The 22,996-nt window shown below is 33.0% G+C and overlaps 1 protein-coding gene across 1 annotated transcript; it reads left to right on the top strand.

Moving 5' to 3' along the window:
- Window positions 1–5,339: 5,339 nt before the first annotated feature.
- Window positions 5,340–9,334, top strand: LOC132171489 (uncharacterized). Its single transcript, XM_059582811.1, has 3 exons — window positions 5,340–5,632; window positions 7,301–7,768; window positions 8,517–9,334. Exons 1-3 carry the CDS (start codon window positions 5,522–5,524, stop codon window positions 9,228–9,230), a joined length of 1,293 nt encoding a protein of 430 aa, XP_059438794.1. The 5' UTR covers window positions 5,340–5,521; the 3' UTR covers window positions 9,231–9,334.
- Window positions 9,335–22,996: the final 13,662 nt, after the last annotated feature.

The raw sequence follows: 22,996 nt of genomic DNA, 5'->3' as shown, positions 1-22,996 counted from the left end.
TCACTAAAAGAAGATTCACAGTTATAGAATAGACGATACCCACACCTTGGAGCACCTCTAAACTTAGTAAGAACGACAAACCTCTCAGTTTGTCTCCATTATAACTATCTTCAACCGGTGACTTCTTTTATCGACCCTTCGATAGACTTTCGTTAACAAACACCAATCACAGACATCATCTTTATCATCATCAAGTGAGCAAAGTAACACGCCAAAGGCTGAGACGACAAACAAGAAAAGGGGCAGCTTCAAGCTATATCACGTCCCTTATTGAATATCAATACCACCAGGAACTAGTGCTAATGGAGAAAAAATAGACTTTCGTGAAGAGAGAGCTCAACAAAATAAATTCCCAAATCCGGTAGTGAATAGTGATAGGAAAGCTATTTATAGGAGACATATTTTATTCACCATGTCCTAATGAGACACTTTTCCGCTATGACGAGAAGAACGGATTTGTAGATTTGACAATTCCATGTTCTAACGCAACAGCAATTTCGTTATGATGGGAAGAACAAATGTCTCATCTTCGTCATATGCCCCGTCTTAACGTACCAGCTTACGGGAAATCAAGGAGTCTAACTTTGGTCGTGTTACATATCCCATCTTGACGGGGTCCCTGAACAAATGCTTCAATTTTATTCTCATCACTTGTCTCGTTCTGACGAGCTTCTTGGCGAGAAACCATGGAGTTCAACTTTTGCTCCTGTCACATCCTCGTCTTGACGCAGTACCTGACAAGAAATCAAGGAGTCTAACTTTTGCTCCCGTCACATCCTTGTCCTGACGCCGTTCCCGACGAGAAACCAGGAAGTCCATCTTTGCTCCCGCTGCATGTCCTGTTCTGATGGCACTCTTGACAGGAAACCAAAAAGCTCTTTACTTAGTCTCGTTACATATCCCGTTCTGACGAGGGTTCTGACGGAAAACCTAGGAACTCCTCTGAAGACCCTAAAAACAACATAGACTACCCCTTAAATAGCCCTTAAGGTTTTACACACAAACACTCAAGTTTTAAACACACAGACATTACAAGAACAATCATTGAATTAGGCCAATCTAAAACCTAACAATTTTTAACTATGTATATGGACGCGTGTCACTTTTTTAAAGGTGTTGACGTAGATTTCCGTCAAATTTTAGACTAAAGTTACACAGAGATACCATATCTGTTTTTAATCGTTATTGATGTACCATATGTGATACAAAATGAAACCGATGAGGCAAAAAATAAAGTTTATAAACCATATAGGGCAAAAAAGTATTTAACCTTAAAAAATATTTAACATTTTAAAATTACAACATCATTTAAGAAGTTGCAAATATCTAACACGGTTGTCATTATAAAAACAAATCAAGAATTATAAATTAATTTAGATTTAATTTTAATTTTTCCTCCTTAAAATTACAACACAGACTACCACTAGGACAAGGATTTCTTTAAACTGGATTAAAAAAACAAATTCATCAAAATTTTATAAAATTGTAATGTCATTTCATAAGTGAAAAGTATATATTTTTTTAATAACATACGAAAAGCACCTTTTTTTTTTTAATTATTAGAAAAACATGTATTTCTCACATGCTGACACATGTTAAGAGACACATGATAATTTTAGCATGTGTTAAATGAATATTTTTCATAATTATGAAAGTGTTTTAGGTTTTGAATTATTTGTTAATAATTTTGAGAAAAGTCTGTTTTCATGATTATTACCAAGTGAGACACGTGGCTTTGTTTGATAACACTAGTTTTCAAAAAATTAGTTTTCATGCATTGAGTACCTGGTGTACCTTGAGTTGGTAATCAATACTCTCTGGGTAGCTTTACAATATAATTTTAGACCTTGTTTTCAAAAATTTCAAAGCGAAAACGATAGCAAACTACATTGAGAAATTATGTTAAAAAGTTTCATATATTGATTAAAAACCTCTCATTTTGGAAGGTAACTCTTCTATAGTCATACTGGCTATTTCGAATCCGAGCCAAATTTATGTTTAGTAGATAGGACTTACCATCAGAGATATTGAAGATATCCTTGGCTATTTTTCTAACCTTTTTATTATTATTATTATTATTATTATTATTATTATTATTATTATTATTATTTTTAAATAAGCAAATAAGGGAAGGGTTATATGGATTAAAACACTGAAGAATTGGTGGGCGACCCAACAAGAAAATTATTGTACGAGAAATACAAGCAAAAATTAAAAAATAGGTCATAAAATGACACAGTCCTCTCAATATGGGCAGCAAAAAGGTTTACACACAAAAAATTGTAACTTTAGCCTCATCTAAACTCCTGCATAGAGAAACAACCACCGGAAAGAGGCTGCTGAGGAAGAAACACTGTAAAATCAATCGCATCCGAAGAGGAAAGATCACTATAGATTTATGTACAAGAACCCAAGTAATAAAAAGACTCAAAAACAATAAGACAACAATAAAACTCTAAAATTAGCAACTTAGGTAGTAGGCGGGGCGGAGGAAGGCAACGCGTAGAGGCTAACATGGCCGTGAGATGCATGCAAAGTTCACAAACCAACTTTGTCTCCAAAATGGAACCATTCCTTGTAATCCTTCATGTTCTTCCCTCTCCCTCTAAACCTTTGTTGTGAGAGCAAGTTTGCCTTGACTCGATTCTTTTTAAAGCATGTTCAATGTAACCTCTTGTGTCTAAGAATGAGAATGTGGGACTTGTTTTATGGACTTTATTTATCCTTCAAATATACTTCTGTGTTTGTAACAAATTGACCCCACAAGTTTCACTTGTTTGTAAAAGTGTTCATGGCATCACCTCTCTCAATGACAAGTTTGTTTTTGATCAAAGATCGGTGCTTATAATGAGACCTAATGATGACATGCTTTCTCATCATTATAGAAAAAGCCGGTGTCTTTGTATTATGGTAAAAGGTAAAACACTCAAGGGATTATTTTTTCTTAATAACACTTATACAATTGAGAAGGAATGGGTGTGTGACCTTCTACTGATCAATAAGGGGTTTGACTTTTGTGAAAACTAGTTTTTCTCTTAAGATATATCTTTGTCCTAAGATGTTTTCCATTGTCTTGTTTCTAAGAACCTTGATTTTTTTTTTTTGTTACATTGAACATGTATTATCTTGATATGGTGGTTCGGGTGAACTTGCTTTAACTATGGAACCGAGTGGACTTCAAGTCAAAATCTCCTCCATGTTCTTCAGACAATGTTATGTTTTCTTTCCTTGCTTCTTCTCTATGGTTGTGGCTTGTGCTTTTATTGTAAGAATATGTTTATTCTTGGATATACCTTGTTAGATATCCCTTTGGCCCTTATGATAAAATGGGGGGAAAGTTGATATGAAAGGGTTTTACTGTGGCTGGTTGCTTTGTCATACAATCTTGTCTTACTCTTGATTTTCTTGTAGATGTCTTCTTCCATGTTTTGAATAAGATGTAGTAATGTAACAAGATGGGATATGTAACAAGACTGAAGTTGGACTCCCTGGTTTCCCGTCAGCTGTTACGTTAAGACAAGACATGTGACGAAGATGAGACATTTGTTCTTCCTATCATAATGGAACTAATGTCTCGTTAGGACGTGAAATTCTGAGATCTACAAATCTGTTCTTTCCGTCATAACGAAAAAGTGTCCGGTTAGGACATGGTGAAGAAAATATTTCTCCTATAAATAGATTTCCTGTCACTGTTCACTGCAGACTTTGGGAATTTATTTTGTTGAGCTCTCTCTTCACAAAAGTCTCTTTTTCTCCACTAGCACTGGGTCTTGGTGGTATTGATATTCAAGAGGGAACGTGATATAATTTGAAGCTGCTCCCTTCTCTTGTTTGGTGTCTCATCCTTTGGTGTGTTGCCTTGCTCACTTGATGATGATAAAGATGATGTCTTTGATTGGTGTTTGTTGAAGAAAGTCTACCGAAGGGTTAGTAAAGGAAGTCACTGGTTGAAGATGGTCACGATGGAGACAAGCTGAGAGGTTTGTCGTTCTTACTAAGTTTAGAGGTGCTTAAGGGTGTGGGTATCGTCTATTCTGATTGTGAATCTTCGTTTAGTGATTTCTTCAGTTTGGCTGTCCCAGAGTGGTTTTTACCTTGATGTGCTCAAGAGTTTTCCTCTTTGTAAACAAACCTTGTATTGTGGTTATGTTTGATTTATACTTCCATTGTGCATGTTTTTGTATTTGATAATATGGCTTAGTATTTTCTGTTGAATACTTGATTGCAAGATGTAGAACGATCCTTATATACTTTCAAAAATTAAAAAAAAAAAAAAAAAAATTGTAAAACTAAAATTATTAAAAACTCTAAATAATTTAAAAATAAAAAAATAAAATAAAAACATGGAAAAAGGGTGGCCAGGCCAGCCCCGCACCCATTTTACCCTAAGGAGTGGCGAGCTATCCCTGGTCGATCTGGGTTGGCCGAAGCCATCTCCATGGCCTCAAACCTAACATTTTTTTTCCTCATGGGGTGGTTGGCCACCCCTTTTCCAGTTTTTTTTATTATTTATTATTTTTTAAATTATTTTTTAATAATTTTAGTTTTAAAATTTTTAATTATTTATATGAACACGTGTCAATTTTGTAAGGATGTTTATGTATATTTCCATCAAATTTTGGACGAAAATTATACAAAAGTACCATCTCAATTTTTAGCCATTATCAGGGTATTCTCTAGGCATCTGTGATACAAAATAAAACCGAATTGACAAAAAATAAAATTATTAACCATTGTGGGACTCAAAGTATTTAACCCTATTTTTTAAAGGGTAAATATCTTTTAAATTCATGAGTCAACGCACCAAAACAAAAAACTCTCATAACTTCTTCTTTCTTTTTTTTCTTTTTTTCAAATTTTTACTCTTTGGGTAAGTTGAAAAGGCAAATTAACCCTATCGTTACATTTTTCTCAAATGTGTAACGCCCGTCAGTCCCAAATAAATGCATCGTTTTGCCATGTCAACATTTAATTTTTTATGAATTTAATTTAAAAATTAATCGGGGGTTAGGGGTGACTCTCCAGTCACCCCTAACCCTAAGGCCAACCCTTCAAATTTTTTTTTAAAAAAAAATTAATATACTGACATGGCAAAACAATGCGTTTAGTTGGGACTAATAGGTGTTAAACATTTGAGAGAAAATATAACAGTAATTTGTAAACATGTAATTTTAAACATGTTTATAATTTATAATTTTAAACTAATAGGTGTTAGTTGACTCGTGAATTTATAATTTTTTTTTTTAAACATGTAATTTGTAACGTTCTAAAAATATTTTAAAAAGTTAAAATACGTAATTCTAAACCCTGAATTCTCTCTCTCTTTCTAAACCCTGAATTCGACGATCTCTCGCTCTCTCTATCTCTCTCCGACTCTGTTTTCTGTTCCGGAGCGATCATTCTGAGGCTTTGAGGAAGATGTCGCAGTTCTAGACAGAACCATCATTCTCGCCGTTCTCGCTTTTCATATCGAAGCTTTTGGCGGTCTGACTCTTGGGTTTCTCTCTCGTAGGGTTCAGAAATGGACCCTGTAGCGTTGGCAGTGGACAAACTGAAAGCTTTTGCAAAATCGAGCCAAGACTTCGTCGATGATCTCATTCACCGCCGTGATAACTTACCTCGCCGCAATCCGGTACTTATTTTCAAAAATAAAAAATAAAAATAATAGAAATGTTTGTGGAATATGATTGTTCTTCATGTAATTCAATTTATACATGCTTTGGACATTCTTTTAGAAAATAAAAGAATGTCATGGGTTTATTTTACCTTTTTGGTTTCACTCGAAGCTGGGTCTCCTCCACCGGTTCCGCCATTGCTACACCACCGCTGGTCTTTGTGATTTTGATTCCCAACATAAATTTGTGGGTTTTTATGTTTTCATTATAGGAATTTCATGGGTTTGGATAATCTTGGGTTTTTTTTTTTACCGTGTTCAATCTTAGGGCGTAAATCTTGAAAATCTTGCGGCGTTCGGAAAATTAATTTGCATTGGATTTTTTGTTAGTTGGAATTTTAGTTGAGGTATCATAAAATATGTAACTTTCGGAAATCTTTAGGTTTATTGCCACTTCGTGGTTTTAGAGTAGATTGTTTTGCTTATTTTTCTGGAGGAGCAGCGGCTGTACCGTCAGAGCAGCAATGGGGTGGGTTTTCTCTTGAATGGGAAAGCTCTTTGTCGACTTGTTTTGAGAAGAATGAAAAATAATTCAGTGTTTTCGTTTTTTTTTTTTTTGGTTTGGTGAGATAAGCTTACTTGTTTGTTATCCAGTGGATGGCATTAAATTGGGGGTTTGTGTCACAACCCCACAGAAGCAGCTCTCTTTATAAAATGTAGATTAGCTTTCGTGTTTAAAACAGATGTACATGTCATAGCATTAAGAGCAGGGTGGAGGCTGTTGTCAAGGGTTCAAGATTCAGTAGATGCATGTGTGTAACTTACAAAACACAAATTTGGGGTTGGGAAGTTTCTTGGAAAGATTAATAAGGTTGAATTAGTGTGTAATACATTCTACTTCCCACCTTTTTAAAGCTGTTTTTTTCTTGCTGTTTTCTTCTGATATATACCCCTCGGTGGATCATCAAATCAGGGTTTCTAGTAGCACTTAGATATTCCATAGAATTATCAATAACCTTAGGTAATCTTGAGCCTTTTGAGCTCCTTTGAAAGAGCTAAAGCATCACCTGCCATGATCTCCTGGTTCCTATTTTCCTTAAAAATGCACTGCAAACTAGTCAAATTCACGAGAACTCTGCATCTTCAAGAATTATTTTTATGATGATGATGTGTGCCAAAAGTGACTTGTACTTTTTTTCTTTGGCTGGGGGAGGGTGGGGTTGGGGGTACTAGAAACATGAATAACCTTCAGACTGGGAAATAGTGAAAGTCTTTCCTGATAAAGCAGTGGCCTATTGACCCAGCTTTTGCTCATTTAGGTCTATCTTGCTTATTGCAACAAGCTTACTTCTGAAATAGTCCCAATCCTTTAAAGTGCATCTATGAATTGCATCATTTAAGTCACTAGTTCAGATCTCCCTTTCCCCCCTCCCCTTGGGGACAAAAAGTTACTTATAAATAAATGAATTGCATCAGTTAAGTCATTGTAGGAAAATGCTGAGATTATTCTTTTTCTCTTCCTGGGTATTCAGAATAATTAAAAGTTGATTAAAATTCGCCGCATTTACTTAATGCAGCTGTTGTAAGAATGTAACAGATTTATGTCCTTGACAAATTTGGTGGTTCCATAAGTAGCAATTAGCCAGGTGATGGGAATTTACAACTCTTCCTGGGTATTATTTTCAGATTCAAATTCTAAAGCGGTTGCAACAGGAGGCATTTACAGATTTGATGAAACTCAGGGACAGGCAAGACAAGGTTGAGAGAGTACTTTCTTTCTATAAAACATCCAAGGGAAGTCCATTCCAAGAAGCCAGTACCCATGTAAGAGGAGAGGTTGATCTGTTGGGGGCTTTGTTGGTGATGGATGATGTTGATGAGAAGAACTGCGATGCACTTTCTAGAGCAGGAATCAGGACTGGAATTGATTCAAGGTTCACTTTTGAAACAACTATCAATCAGAAAGATACTCTTGCTGCAGAATTTGTGGCCAGTCAAAAAGACAAGGGATATCTTGGTGATGTTTCAGGACAATCACTTTTTCTAGAAAAAGTGTCATATAAGGTAAATGCCAGTGACTGGTTATCTGTGGTTGCAATCCCACTAGGAGCTCGATGCAGGGATGTTGCATTTACTACAATTTCTTCCCATCAGGTACAGTATTCGCTTTAGTGCTGTTGCTAACCTAGGTTGTCTTACACCAAGTATTTCCTTAATGTTATATTAGTATTGGTGTTCTGTATGTTCATTATGCTGAGGTCATCACATACACGTCAATCTACATGATTAATGAGTTTAATCTACTTTGAAGAAACTTCAGCTGCATCTGAACCTGATTGGGTGTTGTTAGAGCTGTTTTTGGAAGTGCATGTTACTCCATTACACCCTTCTTTATAGATATCCAGTTGATGCTGAGCTGTAGGTTTTTCAGTGGCTTTTTGTTCTCTGTTTTGTGGCTATAATGTCCCTGTTATAGGACAAATCAGTTAAATTGACTATATTTTTCGGCGTGTTGCTTTTGTGTTTGTGATGTGTGATGTGTGATGTGTGGCAGCGGTGCTGCATCAACTTCCAAATACAATGCGAACAACAACCCATTTTAGCCCATGTGCTTTCTTTGAGTTAAGACTGGCCATAATATCTAGCATATTGCTATTTCTGCTTTGGCAACTATGTTGTAGACAGATATTAGTATAATGCTTACAACAATCCAATTCAGCACTATATGTTTTCTTGTTGAATGTACCACTATTGGTATTGAACATGTTCCTCTTTCAGTTTTAGCAACTATGTTGTAGACAGATGAGTATAATGCTGACAACTATGTTTTCTTTTTCAATTTACCGCAACTGGTTATCAGGCTCCCGCTCTACAGTTATATACTATTTATTTTATCTGGCAGGGAAAGGGACTGACCGAATTGTCGTCACATGGACCTCCCCTTCTGAATCAGCATAGTGGCAGTGGCATTGGCATTGGCGTAATGGTGAGAAAATCCAATGTTGTTGCTTCATTGGCTCAATTTGTTTCTGGATTGGGAATGCAACCAGGTTCTGATAGTATGGGGCACTGCCTCAGCACTTTTGGCCAAGTTGTCTGTCAACTTCCACGAGGAATAAAACTCTCACTTTTGGGTCTTCATCAAATGCCCAAATCATTAAGCCAACATGTTAGTCTTGGATCACCCCTTACCATTCCTGTACGCCTTTTTAAACGTCACAGGACTCCTGAGACAGTTGTTGAGGTTGAAGCATCTACTTCATCCGTGAGAGCAAGCACTCTGGAAAATGTCTCAGCTGGATCTATTGCTTTAATGCTGGAATCAGAACTTGATGAGATTACAAGAATTGAAGGTTGGATTGAAATGGATAAATCAAACCCTAAACATTTACAATGGGCTGTGACTGTGTCTGATGATTCTGAAGATTCTTTTGGATGGGCAATTAGTTTAAGTGGAATGGTTGGTGATCCCACAAACAGGGACCGTTTTCAGGCTGAATCCTATTTAAAACTTAACTTGGGTAAGAGATTCAGCTTGAAGCCAGGTCTGACATATGTGGCGGATGGGAATGCCAGGTTAACTGCCTTCATGCTCCGGTCTAATTGGTCCCTCTGACGACCATCTTCAGCATAGTTTATCATTTTTTGAATTTTGGAAGGTTCACTCTATATGCAATGTCATCACTTTTCTCACAGGTATCTATTATGGTGTTCTCTCCATGTGAAATGATTGGCTTATGTGAGCATCATAACGCAAGTTCCCCTAGGGTCCATCAAGATACTGATAATCTTGGTTTTCTATCATCATAAACAACCGAACTGGCACATAGATTTCTAATATTTGAGGTCCTAGTGGACACTAGATCATTACGAACAAATTTTAATCTGCTACCAATAGTCCTAGGACTACTGTAATGTTCATTATTACGTTGTCGTTTACTCCCCAAACCGTCGACCACCCTCAAACGGTTAGGGGAGGCTGCACCACTCTCTCACCTCTCGGGGGTGGTCACACCACTTCATGTCCTCTTGTAAGGCTGGCTCATTGCCTAAATGAATTAGGTGGTTGCTTAACGCCCCCAATGAAATAAGGCCCCAACTAGCAATGGTATAATTAAGTTTTCTCTGATTAAAACTTTAAAGCCTCAATTATGGTGAAAGTGTTAGTCAATAATCTTTAGTTAAGGCCTCAATTTTGAGAAAAAAATAATTACAAAGAATTAGATCTCAAGATATTGAACTATAGAAGAAAAGAAAGAAAAATAGAAAGTCACATTATTAACACTCCTAAAACATTAACTAAACTCATTTTGCCTGAACTTAAATCCAACTAGTTGACTAAAGTTTGTCCTTTAGAAAGTAAATTTTGTTTTGAGACACAAAATATGTTATCCATTGAAACAAAATGTTCCGCAGTATAGATGAATTCTACATGTTGGTTGGAAAAAGAGAGAAGAACGATTTGTAAATAAAAATATATAAACTGAAAATTTAAATTCAAATTGTTTAATTAATATTTAAATATTATTATTATTATTATTATTTTAAAACAAGCCCATTTAAATTTGTTGCTTTTAAGCCTCAAAATCTATCGAGATGACCTTAACCTCTCGGAGTCTCGATTGTTCCAACCACCCATTACCTTTTTTTTCTTTTTTTTTTGTTCGACACAGATAATTGTTTATTATTTATGTGGCAAGATCCAAGCCAGTTTCAATGAATAGTTTGGATGTTAGGCTCTTGCACAAATGCATCAGTTTATCGGACGAAGTTTTTCTTCAAACTGTGTTGGAGAAATTTTCTCCAGTCCAATCTACAAAAATAACATGTGTCATTTTTTTTAATAGCATGTGAGCTTCCCATGATTTTTCCATAAAATTTATTTCAACTATCCTTACTATTAAAAAAATATGTGATTTTCACATGTTCAAGGGACACCATTTTTATAAGTTGAGTTGAAAAAAGTTTCTCCAAGCGAGTTTGAAAGAAAATTTTGTCCATGTTTACCACCGTAAATAGAATACGGTTTGCAGAGCAATTATTGGAATGTTGGGAGACGTGGGCTAGGTTTTAAACATTAAGGCCTCCCTAAACACTATTCACTTCATTTGTCCCAAAAAATAAACATCAAAATATTCTAATTTTCTATGTCACATTATTTACTTTTTACTATTATTCAAATTAAAAAAATTACTGCAAAAAAAAAAATAAAAAATTACAAGACAATGAGTCTTCAACTTCTTAGGTTTCGTTTCTACTCAAAATAAAATAAAAATCTTAGGTTTTGTTTGCTTTGACGTAAAATGTTTAATCCAAAAAGTTTTCTTTTATTTTCCAGTGTCTAATACGACCAAGAATCGTGGACAAATTGAAAATATTTCCAGCTGACCAGAATAACCTTCTTTAATTTTCGTAAATTAATTTCCTAGAACTAGATCAGTTTTTTCGTAAAATAATTTACTAGAACTAGCTACCAGACCATCGTCGGAAGCTGCTGAACCACCATCGAAGGTTGTCGGAAGTCATTGTTCGTTTTCGTTGTTGCTCATTTTTTTGTACGAGCCAAATGCCAAAAAATATTTTCAAGAAATTTATTTTTTCTTAAATATAATTTTGTTGAAAATAATTTTCGATGAAAACATTCTACGATAAAATAAATGGAGGCTTAGTGTAATTATAAGTATAACAAAACCAAAGTTTTTCCTAGAACTAGCTAAGTTTAAAAATATGCTACTAAAAATACCAAGCAGGCAAGCATTAACATGAAAATTTTAGTTTTTTTTTTTAAAAAAACTTATTTATCCGATGCTTCAATTTAGTTTCATTTTTAAACTTATTTATCCGATGCAATTCATATGAGAATGTACCTCATGTTTGTCATGATGCAATCTTTGAGGCATGCTATTCATTGTTATGGTGTAATTGTAGGGCCATGGCGTTGATCTAAGAAATGACAGTATGATTCCCTAATCTTAGTATCCAAAACTTACGTTTTATTCTTGTTTTATAAAAAATATTTAGTTAGTTTGATATTTTGTAGATCAAAGAGTTTCTGAACAAAGCATTCTCCAAATACATTTAGAGTAAAGGTATTTATGAACACCTATTCAAAGTCACCACATTCAAATATATAGGTAAATTATTTTAAATTCATATCATTGTTTTTAATTTTACATTTAACCTTAAGTTGAAATGTTTTTAATATGTTGTAAAAATAAAAATAGGTAAAGCACTTACAATTGAAGAATCAAGGCGGTGGTCTCCCTTTGGAAAGAAGGGCATAGGTAATGCACTTACAAAGACAGAATCAAGTAGTCTCCCTCTAGAAAGGAGAGCATAGTGAATTGTGATACTCATTCAAACCACCGCGGACAAATATTGATGTAGTTCTTCGTATTAAGGATATAAATCATTTGGATTAAATGTGATTTTGTATTCCCTAAATCAAGGATTTAGGTAATATTTGTTAACCTTAATTTAAGGGATATGTTTGTATTTGAAATATTTCAAATAACATGTAAAACTCTATAAATAAAGTTGTGTGCTCAGATCATAAACTCTATAGAATAAGCCTTAATTGAGATGTCTTAATTGAGTATATTTCAATGCTAGTGCAGGCACAGAAGATCGGAAAATAGCCTTTACGAAGTGTTAAGGATATAAATCATTTAGATTAAATGTTGATGGGTACACGGTAAGTTCTAATGCTGTGTTTGATGAAAGCACAAACTTTGCTAGCATTGACGTGATTATTCGAAGAGGTTGTCTCCCGATACTTTGCATCTATGCTAGAATTAAATGCGAAACAAGCTAAATTGGTGAGGTTTTGGGGATCAATTTGGGATTGCGAAAGGCAACCAAAAGTGGGATTTATGACTTCCAGTCCAAACGGATTCACATCTAGAGAGCTGATAGAAAACACATGTAAACTGATGAGAGACAAGAAATATCGAATAAGTACTTAGATTGTGTTGCGAGATGAAAATCGAGCAGCGGACCATAAAGCTTGCATTGATAAACTCACTTTAGGAGGATTTTAGGAGAATATAAAGATGGTACCTAACATTACCCGTCTCATTATTTCTCATAGGGTTTTAGAGCTTAACGTGGAGATTCCCCTAGGTTTGATAGGAGGATGCATGGCAGGGTGGGGTGAGTATGCATGATCTGAGCAGATTGTTACGTGAGCTGATCTACACTTTGGTGCACCAGGGTCTCGATTAGGTGTGTGGGTCATGGCCCTGTAAGCCCTTCTTATAGTACGGTTACAAGCTACGGCTTGGCGGGCCTCCTCTAGAGGCTAGAGGCTTGCTAGGCGTGGGTCATTTGGACTTTAATTATGGGCCGCCTGGAATCAGGACCAGTACCCCAAAGGCCGATGGCCTTTTGGTTTGTTTTGGTGGATGACCCCTTATAAAGGTGCTGTCGGTAGTTAGGTCCTCCATAAAATAATACTTGTACTAACTTCTTATTTTCGATAAGACTCACAGGCCAATGAGTCTTCAACTTCTTAGCTTTCGTTTGTTTGTTTTGACCTAAAATGTTTAATTGAAAATGTTTTCTTTTATTTTTCGGTGTTTAATACGACCAAGAATTGTGGTCAAGCTGAAAACATTTTCAGTTGATTAGGAAAACCTTCTTTAATTAATTTCCATAAAATAATTTCCCTTTTGTAAAATCATAAATCATTTTTCAAGTTTGAACTTATCTTTCTCAAAGCATCGAAGTTCGCCAGACCACTGCCAAAAGTCTACAATCCACCATCGGAAACTACCAGACCATCGTCAGAAGCTGCCGAACCACTGTCAAAGGTTGTCAGAAGTTGCTATTTGTTTTCGTTGTCGCTCATTTTCCGTACGAGCCAATTGCCAAAAAATATCTTCAAGAAATTTTTTTTTTTCTTGAACATGATTTTGATAAAAATATTTTTTAATGAAAAACATTCTATGTCAAAATAAACGGAGCCCTAGTGTAATTATATGTATAACAAAACCAGAGTTTTTCCTAGAAATGGGTAAGTTTTTTTTTTAGCAAATAAGGAAAGGGTTACAAGAATTAAAATACTGAAAAATAGGTGGAGTCCCCAACAACAAACCCAAAAAGAAAGCTACAGTGTGAGAAATATAAAAACAGAAGTAAGAAATGTGTCATAAAATAACCCGATCCTCTCAATAAAAGCTGTAAAAAGCGGTTTAAACATCAAAACAGAACTATATAAGGTTTTAGAGTCGATACACATAGCCTTATTTTTATTTTTTGTTGAGAGAGATGAAAAAACAAAACATTTTTTTTTTAAAAAAAAAAAGCATATCAATATCTGCATGCACATTGTACATATAAATGATCATTGTATGCTTTGGGGGAAAACTTAATGTGGGCAGGTACCTTAATTGGCATTTATGTTTTCTTCTTTCGCTGGAGGGACATTAAGATTTTCTGCACAAAAAAACAAAGGTACTAAGCTCATGAAAGCCACATATGAAGATGGGTGGGGGTTCAAGAAGTGCACATGGCGTTTGGATCTCTAACCTGGGGGTTGAGAGTGGGGCACTTGGGTCTCCTTCACACTTGCTCAAACTTTAACCTAACATCATCATTGCATGGTTGCATGTGAGCTTTTACAACCTTTAATCCATATATATATGAACAAAAGCAACAATTAGATTTCTATCAGCTCTCCCATCTTTGAGGGCCCAGCCACTAGCATTATATTTCTGTGTCTTTTTATATATGTTTAAAGAGATCCAAATTAAAGTAATGGGGGGTGGGTAGCTTCAGAGGACGACTTTGTCTTTTGAGTCTTGTACAAGCTCCCAAGCACATGATGCTTCTTGCTTTACTTTTCTCCTTCATTTCATTACTGATTTTCCAATTCTGGTTTCTTCTTTTTGCAGTTTTGCAGAGAAAAGATGGGAAAACATGATGGTTTGGAAGGGCCGCCACCTTTTAGTTATAGCCGTTGCACAAGAAAGCACTAATATATATATATATATATATATTTGGGATAATTACATTTTCCTCTTATGAATTGCCAATTGTGACACCCGACCCATGAACTTCCATTTTATGCCCAGAACCTCTATTCCGTCAGACAAAGGCCCCTTTCGTCAGTCAAATGTGTTAATTCAGACGGTCAAAGTGACAATGCGTTATAATTCATGGGGACAAAGTGACGGGTAGACCATCTGAGTTAACACATTTGACTGATAGAATGAGGGTTTTGGGCACAAAATAATAGTTCATGGGAGTCGAATGTCACAATTAATAGTTCACGAAAGAAAAGTGTCAAGGCGTTGTAGTTGACGAGGGAAAATGTGATTACCCCTATATATTTGAATATCACTCTAATTTGAAAGGCTAAAAGTTAATGTCTTTACGTTCATAACATGGAACACAACACTCACAAGTTTCAATATGGAACATAACACTTGTACTCACTACAAATTTCCCGGCCCTTGTGTTTGTATAGCAAGTTAAAATGCATATAATTAAGACACTATTTTTAACCTAGAAGTCTAAGTTTATGAGCTTAAGTCTATTTAGATATATGAGTAATATTGTACACGCTCCCACTTTTTTATACCCCTATATAGGTGGCTTGTAAATTTATTATTAAATTAAAATTCAATAAAAATTAACCACAAATCCATGATAATTTTAAAAGCCGCCTAAGTGTAGAAAAATAAATGTACGTTCCATTACTCTAAATATATTAACAGTAATTTTTCTTTATATATATCCAATACAGGACAAAAACCTCACTACATAGCCAACTCTAATCTTTCACCTCGGTTTTCTTTCTATTTTAGAAATGTAACAAACAGTATATCTATTCTGATTTTTTTTTTTTAAAAAAAGAACTTTATTTTTATTTGTGGGCGAGAAAGAAAATGGAGAATATATATATATATATATATATATCTTCAAATGCAGTTCGCTTTTTTCAAAGGTGGAAATTTCTGTGATTGGGATATATATATATCCCTATCACAGAAGGTGAAATAAAATAGTTGAATCTGGGGTATGTCAGAAATTTCCACGCCCTGGACGTTTGAAAAAAGCGAACTGCAATTGAAGATAACATAATGATGATGGCCTCCTACGCATACATGCTTCTAATCCTTGCCTTCAAAAAGTCTCCTTCAACACCAATTATTGTGCTCTTTCTTTTATTACAAATTATATTTATACAGATAAAAACAATTTTTTATTTTTATCGTTCCAGAATGTCTATGAGAATGGTTAAAAAAAAAAAATCGAAAATTTAGAAAAGTTTCCTCCAAATTAAATAGAAGAAAATTCATTTAATTTAGTTTATTAAACTCATATTTATATTTAGAGCGTGTGAGAATTACATACTCTCTTTAAAATACATGTAAAAATTACATACTCTATTAAATGTATATGAGAATCACATACTTTAAAGACATGTATCATTTTAATAAATTAAAGATCGGTTCATTTCGTCGTAAAATATTTTTTTAACAATGTTTTCGTATTTTTCGATGTTATGTGCGATCGAAAATATTTTTCAGCTTGACCAAAAAAGATTCTTTAGTTTCAAAAAATGGTTTCCAATTTTAAATTCAATAAACCATTTTTTAGTTTGATTTTCTCATTCTCAAACCCATGAATCACTGTCGGGCCGCCATCAAAGGTTGCTGGAAGTCGTCGACCGGTTTTCGCCACCGCTCATTTTCCATATGAGATAAATGCTGAAAAATCTTTTTGTTTATTAAATGATTTCGTTGAAAATATTATCTAACAAAAACCATTTGAGAAATTTTACTTTAAATCTCTGAACTATTTCACGTTTTGAGAAGACTCCCTTGAAAGTCAAAAACTCTCAATTTATATCACTGAACTTTCAATTTCAACCAATTTGCCCCTCCATTAGTTTTAGCTGTTAACTTCTAACGGAAATGCCTAAAAAGACCAAATTACCTTTCGATTTTCTTTTCTTTTTTTAAGGAAGGAAATTAAGAGTAAATTTAGAATTTTATAAAAAAGGTAAGGGTATAAATGTCATTTTATCACTTTAAATGTTTAAAATTTGACGTATGTGATAAATTGATTGAAATTGAAAATTCAAAATGTATAAATTAAGAGTTTTTAAATTTTGGAAGAATCTTCTCAAAATGAGTTTAAAGTGAACTTTTCCAAAAACATTTTATGTCAAAACCAACAAGCTTAAATTAAAATATATATTTTTTTTCTCACAATTTAGAGATAAAATTTGTCCAAAATTCAATGTTCTCCGCTTTTGTAAAGTCACTCTCTCAAGCTTTTGTGCTCCATTATTATATGCCCCCAGGTGGTCAGTGAAAATCCTCCCTCACGTGAAGGAACCTCTCTTTTGCTGGCTTTCTTGCTTGCTCTTCTAATGATGTCATCTTGTGAAAAAATAAATAAAGAGGTAATTTTATGATCTTTGAACTTTTATCTGATTTGATAAATTCTTTTTAAATTTTAAAATCTCTCTATTTAGTCATCTGAACTTTTAATTGCAATCAATTTAAATCCCTCCATCAGATTTTAAACGTTAAATAACGTTTATACCCCTGACTTTTTATAAAATTTCAACTTTACTCTTAATTCCAAAACATTTTTTTTATTTTATTTTAAAAAAAAAATAAAAATCATAGATATTTTGGTCTTTTTTAATATTTCTAACGGTTAACTTTGACGAGAGGGTTCAAATTGAGAGCAATTGAAAGTTCAGAGGACTAAATTGAAAGATTTTGAAGTTTGGGAAAGGTTTGTCAAATCGAGTGCAAGTTCAGGGGTCTTCAGTGAAGTTACTCCATAAATAAATTTTGTTTAATTTGATAATATTTTTTTTATTTTTTGTTTGAAAAAATATATTGATACAATATAAAAGTGAAAGTAATTTTAAATATTTTTGTAAATATTTTATAGTTTAGATTATTTATTTAATTGTTTATGTTTTTATTTTGAAAACCAAAATCAATTGGATAAAGAAAAATGTGTTATATATGCAATGCAAGCATCTTTTATGATCCAACAAATACAGTTGAAAATTATTATTATTATTATTATTTTGTAGTTAATACAGTTAATTGTTGGACTGACATTCCTATGGTATAGAGTAGTACTATGGAAAGTTGTTGGTTTAATGGTAAAATTTACTCTCACGTGGTTTGTACTAATAGTTATTAAGTGGAAGAGCCAAAATTTAAGAGGGGCAGGATTAGAAGAAAGAAATAAAATAAAATTGATTATTAAAAATATTAAATAATATAGGTAACAAAAATAAATGAACAAATTAAATATTATTGTATTATTCTTATAATTTATTTTTCATGTTAATTTCCTTAGTTCTTTTCTATATTTTTTCATATTTTGAAATGTCTATACATTTTATCAATACATTAACTAGAAATATATATTTTATAAATTTAAAATATATTAAGAATGTCTATATGTTCACCAGCACATTAACTTAAAAGAACAATCCAAAATTGAGAAAATAAATTCATGTGAAAGTTTGACAATATATCTAAATTTTTTCAATAAATTCTATATGTGCCATGATTTCTTTTTTAAAAAAAATATTTACAATATCAAGTTTTTTGAATTTTTATTATAGTTTTCATTCCCACTTATTAATTTCTCATGAAAACACATTACCAAAAATAATAATAATAATTTGTGGAATGTGCAAGATTGTTCCTATTACAAATAGAAATCATTTGAACTGAAGAAATTCGTGGGTCTAACTTATCTTATAAAACCAGTTCAATAAAAGAATGTTGTTCATTCTTTATAAATATGCCCACAGATAATGTGAGATTATTCTTCAACATCTTGTAAATAGAAATCAATTGTAAAGCAAATAAGAAACAGAAATTGCAGGTTCAAATTATCTTTGCTGAAGTTTTTTTTTTTTTTTTTTTGTTGCTGAAGTTTCAATATCCAATAGCAATGATTAAAAAAGAAAAAAGAAAACACTTTTTTCTTTTTTAACGGAAAAAAGTGTTAGGTGTCAAGTTGGGTGCCTATTGCCTGCTTTAACGGAAAATTTTATTTTGTGATGGGAAATCTTTGGCCTTCAGTCTACTCACTGGCGTTTGTTTAGCTTGTAAGGAAGAAAGTCACAGTGACTCTAAGCATCACCAGGTGAGCCTATCAAAACTTACAACTCACCTCAACCTATATATATATATATATATATATATATATATATATATTACAATAGAAAGTAAAGACCGATTGTAGTTGGCTAGCTAGCAGCTACGAAATTACTCACGAAGGGCATAGACAATGAAGAACCGCAAGCATCAAGATCAATTGAGATATAGCTTAACCCAACCACAATATTAATGGAATCCAATATGATTGACACTAATCAGAAGTGAATGATACATATTTCGAGTTTTCAAACTTATTTCTTAGTGGGTACCTAACACATAAGAATTGCCTTGAGACTTAAACCACCGCCTTAACTTACTGACATGATTTCTGTTTTTCTAGTGGAAATGGTGGAAAACTAGCAATATTTCCGGCTACTATACTAGTAGGAACCTATTTAGAACATGCATGCTACACATCATTCACTCATAACTCAACCATCTTTTGACCATAATTTTCTTTTAAATTAGGTTAGAGAATCTTCCTCTAACTTAATTTATATAAATTACTCGTGTTTATTGAACACGAAAAAATCATATTTTTTTTTAATAATATGGATGGAATTAAAAGAAAAAATTATTAGGGAAAACTACATTTTGCCCCCATGAACTATAATGCCTTGTCACTTTCACCCTATAAACTGCCAACTGTACTACTTTGCCCTCATGAACTATTATTTTGTGCCCAAAATCTCAATTTCGTCAATCAAAGACGTTAACTCAGACGGTCAATATGACAATGCGTTGTAGTTTATGGGAGCAAAGTGACAATGCGTTGTATTTTATGGGAGCAAAATGATAATACGTTATAGTTCATGGAGGCAAAGTGACGCAAAGTGACAGGTTGACCGTCTGAATTAACACATTTGACTGACGGAAAGAGTTTTTGGCTATAAAATGATAGTTCATATGGGCAAAGTAGTATAGTTAGCAGTTCACAAGAAAAAAGTACCAAAACATTATAATTTATGAGGTCTAAAGGTAATTTTCCTAAATTATAAAAAACATGTGAATGTTCAATACTTTTATAAATTATGTCCAATTTGGACGAAATATGTCCCTCAAAACCCCATTCATACGTACATATCATATCTCTATTAATTCCAAAAACTTTACATCACATCACGTACCCAAAGTTTTTGTTTTGAACTTGGTTTGATCTAATCTCTCTCTCTTTCTCTTTCTTTTTCTCTTGGGCAGCCACATTTGTCATTTACAGCAACACAAAACGCACCAAACGTTTTAGTCAATTAACGATCAATGCTTCCACGCTGGCTGCCTAACCTGGAGGCTGCTGACAAGTGACAAGACTAAACTACTCCCATTGATTGATTTTATGTTTATGTTATTATTTATTGTATTCCCCACAAATAATCCTTTTTTTTTTCTTCTCAATATTCCTTATCCCCTGCCTACCTTCTTCAATAATTCAATTTCGATAACTCACCAGAAGAGTCCAAACAATAACACTTCACACATATTAGACTTTCGAAAAATCCATTAATTCATGATTCATCTTTGATTTTATTTTAAATAATAGAGTTGGAATATAATTTTTTTTTTCTTCTTTCTATTCTTCTCCTATATATATCAAATATATTTAATACCCCCTTACACAATCATCTACACTCATGCAATCGATATACCCAAACTTTTATATATATATATATATATATATATATATATATATAAAAGGGTATTTTTACTTTTTTGTTGCCTTTAAAGAGAATATTGACAATTTTTTGATAGTTTAAGAGAATATTGTCAATTATATATATATATATATATATATAATGAGTTCGAGACTGATGTTGTGCATGCTCCCGGTTGTTGAACAGGTAAACCCTTTTCTTGGTCATGATCTTTTACCCTTGGCCACCCGCAAGTGGCCAAATGGCCCAACTCTTTGTGGGTGACTGTAGCCAACCCCAATTTATTTTATTTTATTTTTTTTATATTGAATTTGGTGTATTTTTAAATTTCTTAAAACACATGGGGGCAATTTTTGAAATTTTAGACCAAAAAATGCATGTGCCTTGTACATGAGCAATTTTTCGTCAAACTTGATGGAAATGGTTAACGGAGTAGCTACATTGCAAATTTTTGATACTTTGTTGGGGTACATTGCAAATTTTTAAATATTAGAGGTTAAATTGCAAATTAGGTGAAACTTTGGAGGGTAAAGTGTAATTTTCCTTTTTTTTAAACAAAAAAAAAAAATGAAAGACCCATATAAAATGCATACATATAAGGGAAATAATATTTAGTAGGCTCTCATACTACTGCCATACAACTATAATGATGTGGCACTGAATATCAGTAATATATTTTTATTTTTACAAGCCTTTATTGATCAAAATATTGATTTTCATTGCCACATCATCATAGTTGTATAGCAGTAATATGAGAGTCTACTAAATAATATTACTACGAGTTATATATATATATATATATAGGATGAGTTCATATGAATCAGAAATTTAGATTCTAACTTTATTCTTCTTCCGACTAAAATTTTTAAAAGAGTTATAATTTTTTTTTTCTTTTTTTTTATTCTATGAACTCATATGGTACTTGCATTAGCAACCATTATTGAGGCATATGCATGAATTATAACATTTTGCTTGGTGGGCACCTTGCATACGCCCAACAAATGCCATGATTGAAGCATCTTTGTTAGTGTTCAATCTCTTTTGATTAGGGATGAAGTTAGGATGTTTTATCCGGGGACCAAAGCAAAAGTGAAGAGACATATTTTTAGGCAAGCCCCGAGTCACCCAAACCCAGTTCCGTCTCTACTTTTCAACATTATATATTACATTGCATCACACAATTATCTCACAATGCTGATGTGACACTTTCAATTAATCTTTATATTTTTTTTTATTTTTGTAACAATAACTGATCCAAATATTGATTCAAAATACAATATTAATAATATTATAGGATAATTATGAGATAAAAATATAATTTTTAAACTTACTTCCACAATAATGGACATAATTAAAGATAGGGTGCTACTTATAGCAAAAAGAGTTAGGTGGAATATCTTTCCTTATGCTTCATGTGCATGCAGTCATATGCTTCGTTATGATTGTTGAATTAGAAACGCTAATCATTCTTTTGAGTGAACTTTTATTTAAAACAAAATTATTAAATAAAAATAAAATGTCAAAAAGGAAAAAAGAAAAGAAAGAAGAAAAGCAGATGACTATTTAGAATTATTCTTTCATATTGAGTAATGCTACATACTTATTTTCTATCCTGCTTTCATACTATTAAATTGATGTGACAGTATTTAATTATCAGCCATTTGATTAGTCTTTACTAAAAAAAAAGAAAAAAAATTCCAAAGCTGATGGGCAGTGCCACATCAACCTAGTGGTATAGGAGTGATATATAACATTACTCAATGTAAAAGGATAATTATAAATAATCATCTCTCATTTTACTCGGCAGATGTGGCAGTACTCATCAACCTTTGATTTTTTTCTTCTTCTTTTTAATAAAGACTAATCCAAAGACTAATGGACATTATCACGCGCAACCACAAAAACCTCCTTCAATATTCACATAAGGGAATATTCGTATGATGATTGCATAATCTCAATTGCCTTTGATCCCCTGAACATAATTTTAGTTAGACATAAATTTCCTCCAAACCAGGATGAAGGAAATATCCTTCAACCCATTTAAAATAGTGCCAAATGTTTATAAACATTTAATGAACACAATAAATTCTTAACGTCATAAATAACAGTTTATTAATTTAGATTAAATTTAATGTTTATTTTAAATGTTTATAGAAACTTGACACTATTTTAAATGGCTAGGATGATACTTCTTCCACACCGGTTTGGAGGAAATTTCTGTCCATTTTAGTTGGAGGGCCCCAAAATCCTAGCAAGGGAAGATGGGAATGACTAACCTATATAAGGATAGACAATCATTTATTATACACAATTATTTCTTACACTCTCACTCTGTCAATTTTCTTTTCGTCCTATCCATATAACTTAATAATTAGAGGTGGTTCTGCCGGACTCCCGATTGGCCTCTCTCATTGTTTGCTCTATTTGCAGCATTCCTCTAGTGCTGACGTGCAGCCATTGTATCAACAAAGATCTTTTAAATTTCTTAAATAACTGTATTATGAAGTTTTTAAAATCTTAGTTATTATACTTAAATGAGGAAATAAATTTCTTCTAAACTGGATTGATTTTTTTTTTTT

The sequence above is a fragment of the Corylus avellana genome, chromosome ca2 (assembly GCF_901000735.1).
Source record: "Corylus avellana chromosome ca2, CavTom2PMs-1.0".
NCBI classification, from domain to species: Eukaryota; Viridiplantae; Streptophyta; class Magnoliopsida; order Fagales; family Betulaceae; genus Corylus; species Corylus avellana.
Note: the sequence above shows the minus strand (reverse complement) of the source record. Positions and strands in the feature narration are given on the sequence as shown.

Bases quoted from the DNA above. Each gene is read 5' to 3' on its own strand.
- LOC132171489 (XM_059582811.1), top strand. From the start codon at position 5,522: ATGGACCCTGTAGCGTTGGCAGTGGACAAACTGAAAGCTTTTGCAAAA. The intron at 5,633-7,300 runs GTACTTATTTTC...TATTATTTTCAG, and splicing joins ACTTACCTCGCCGCAATCCG to ATTCAAATTCTAAAGCGGTT. The intron at 7,769-8,516 runs GTACAGTATTCG...TTTATCTGGCAG, and splicing joins CTACAATTTCTTCCCATCAG to GGAAAGGGACTGACCGAATT.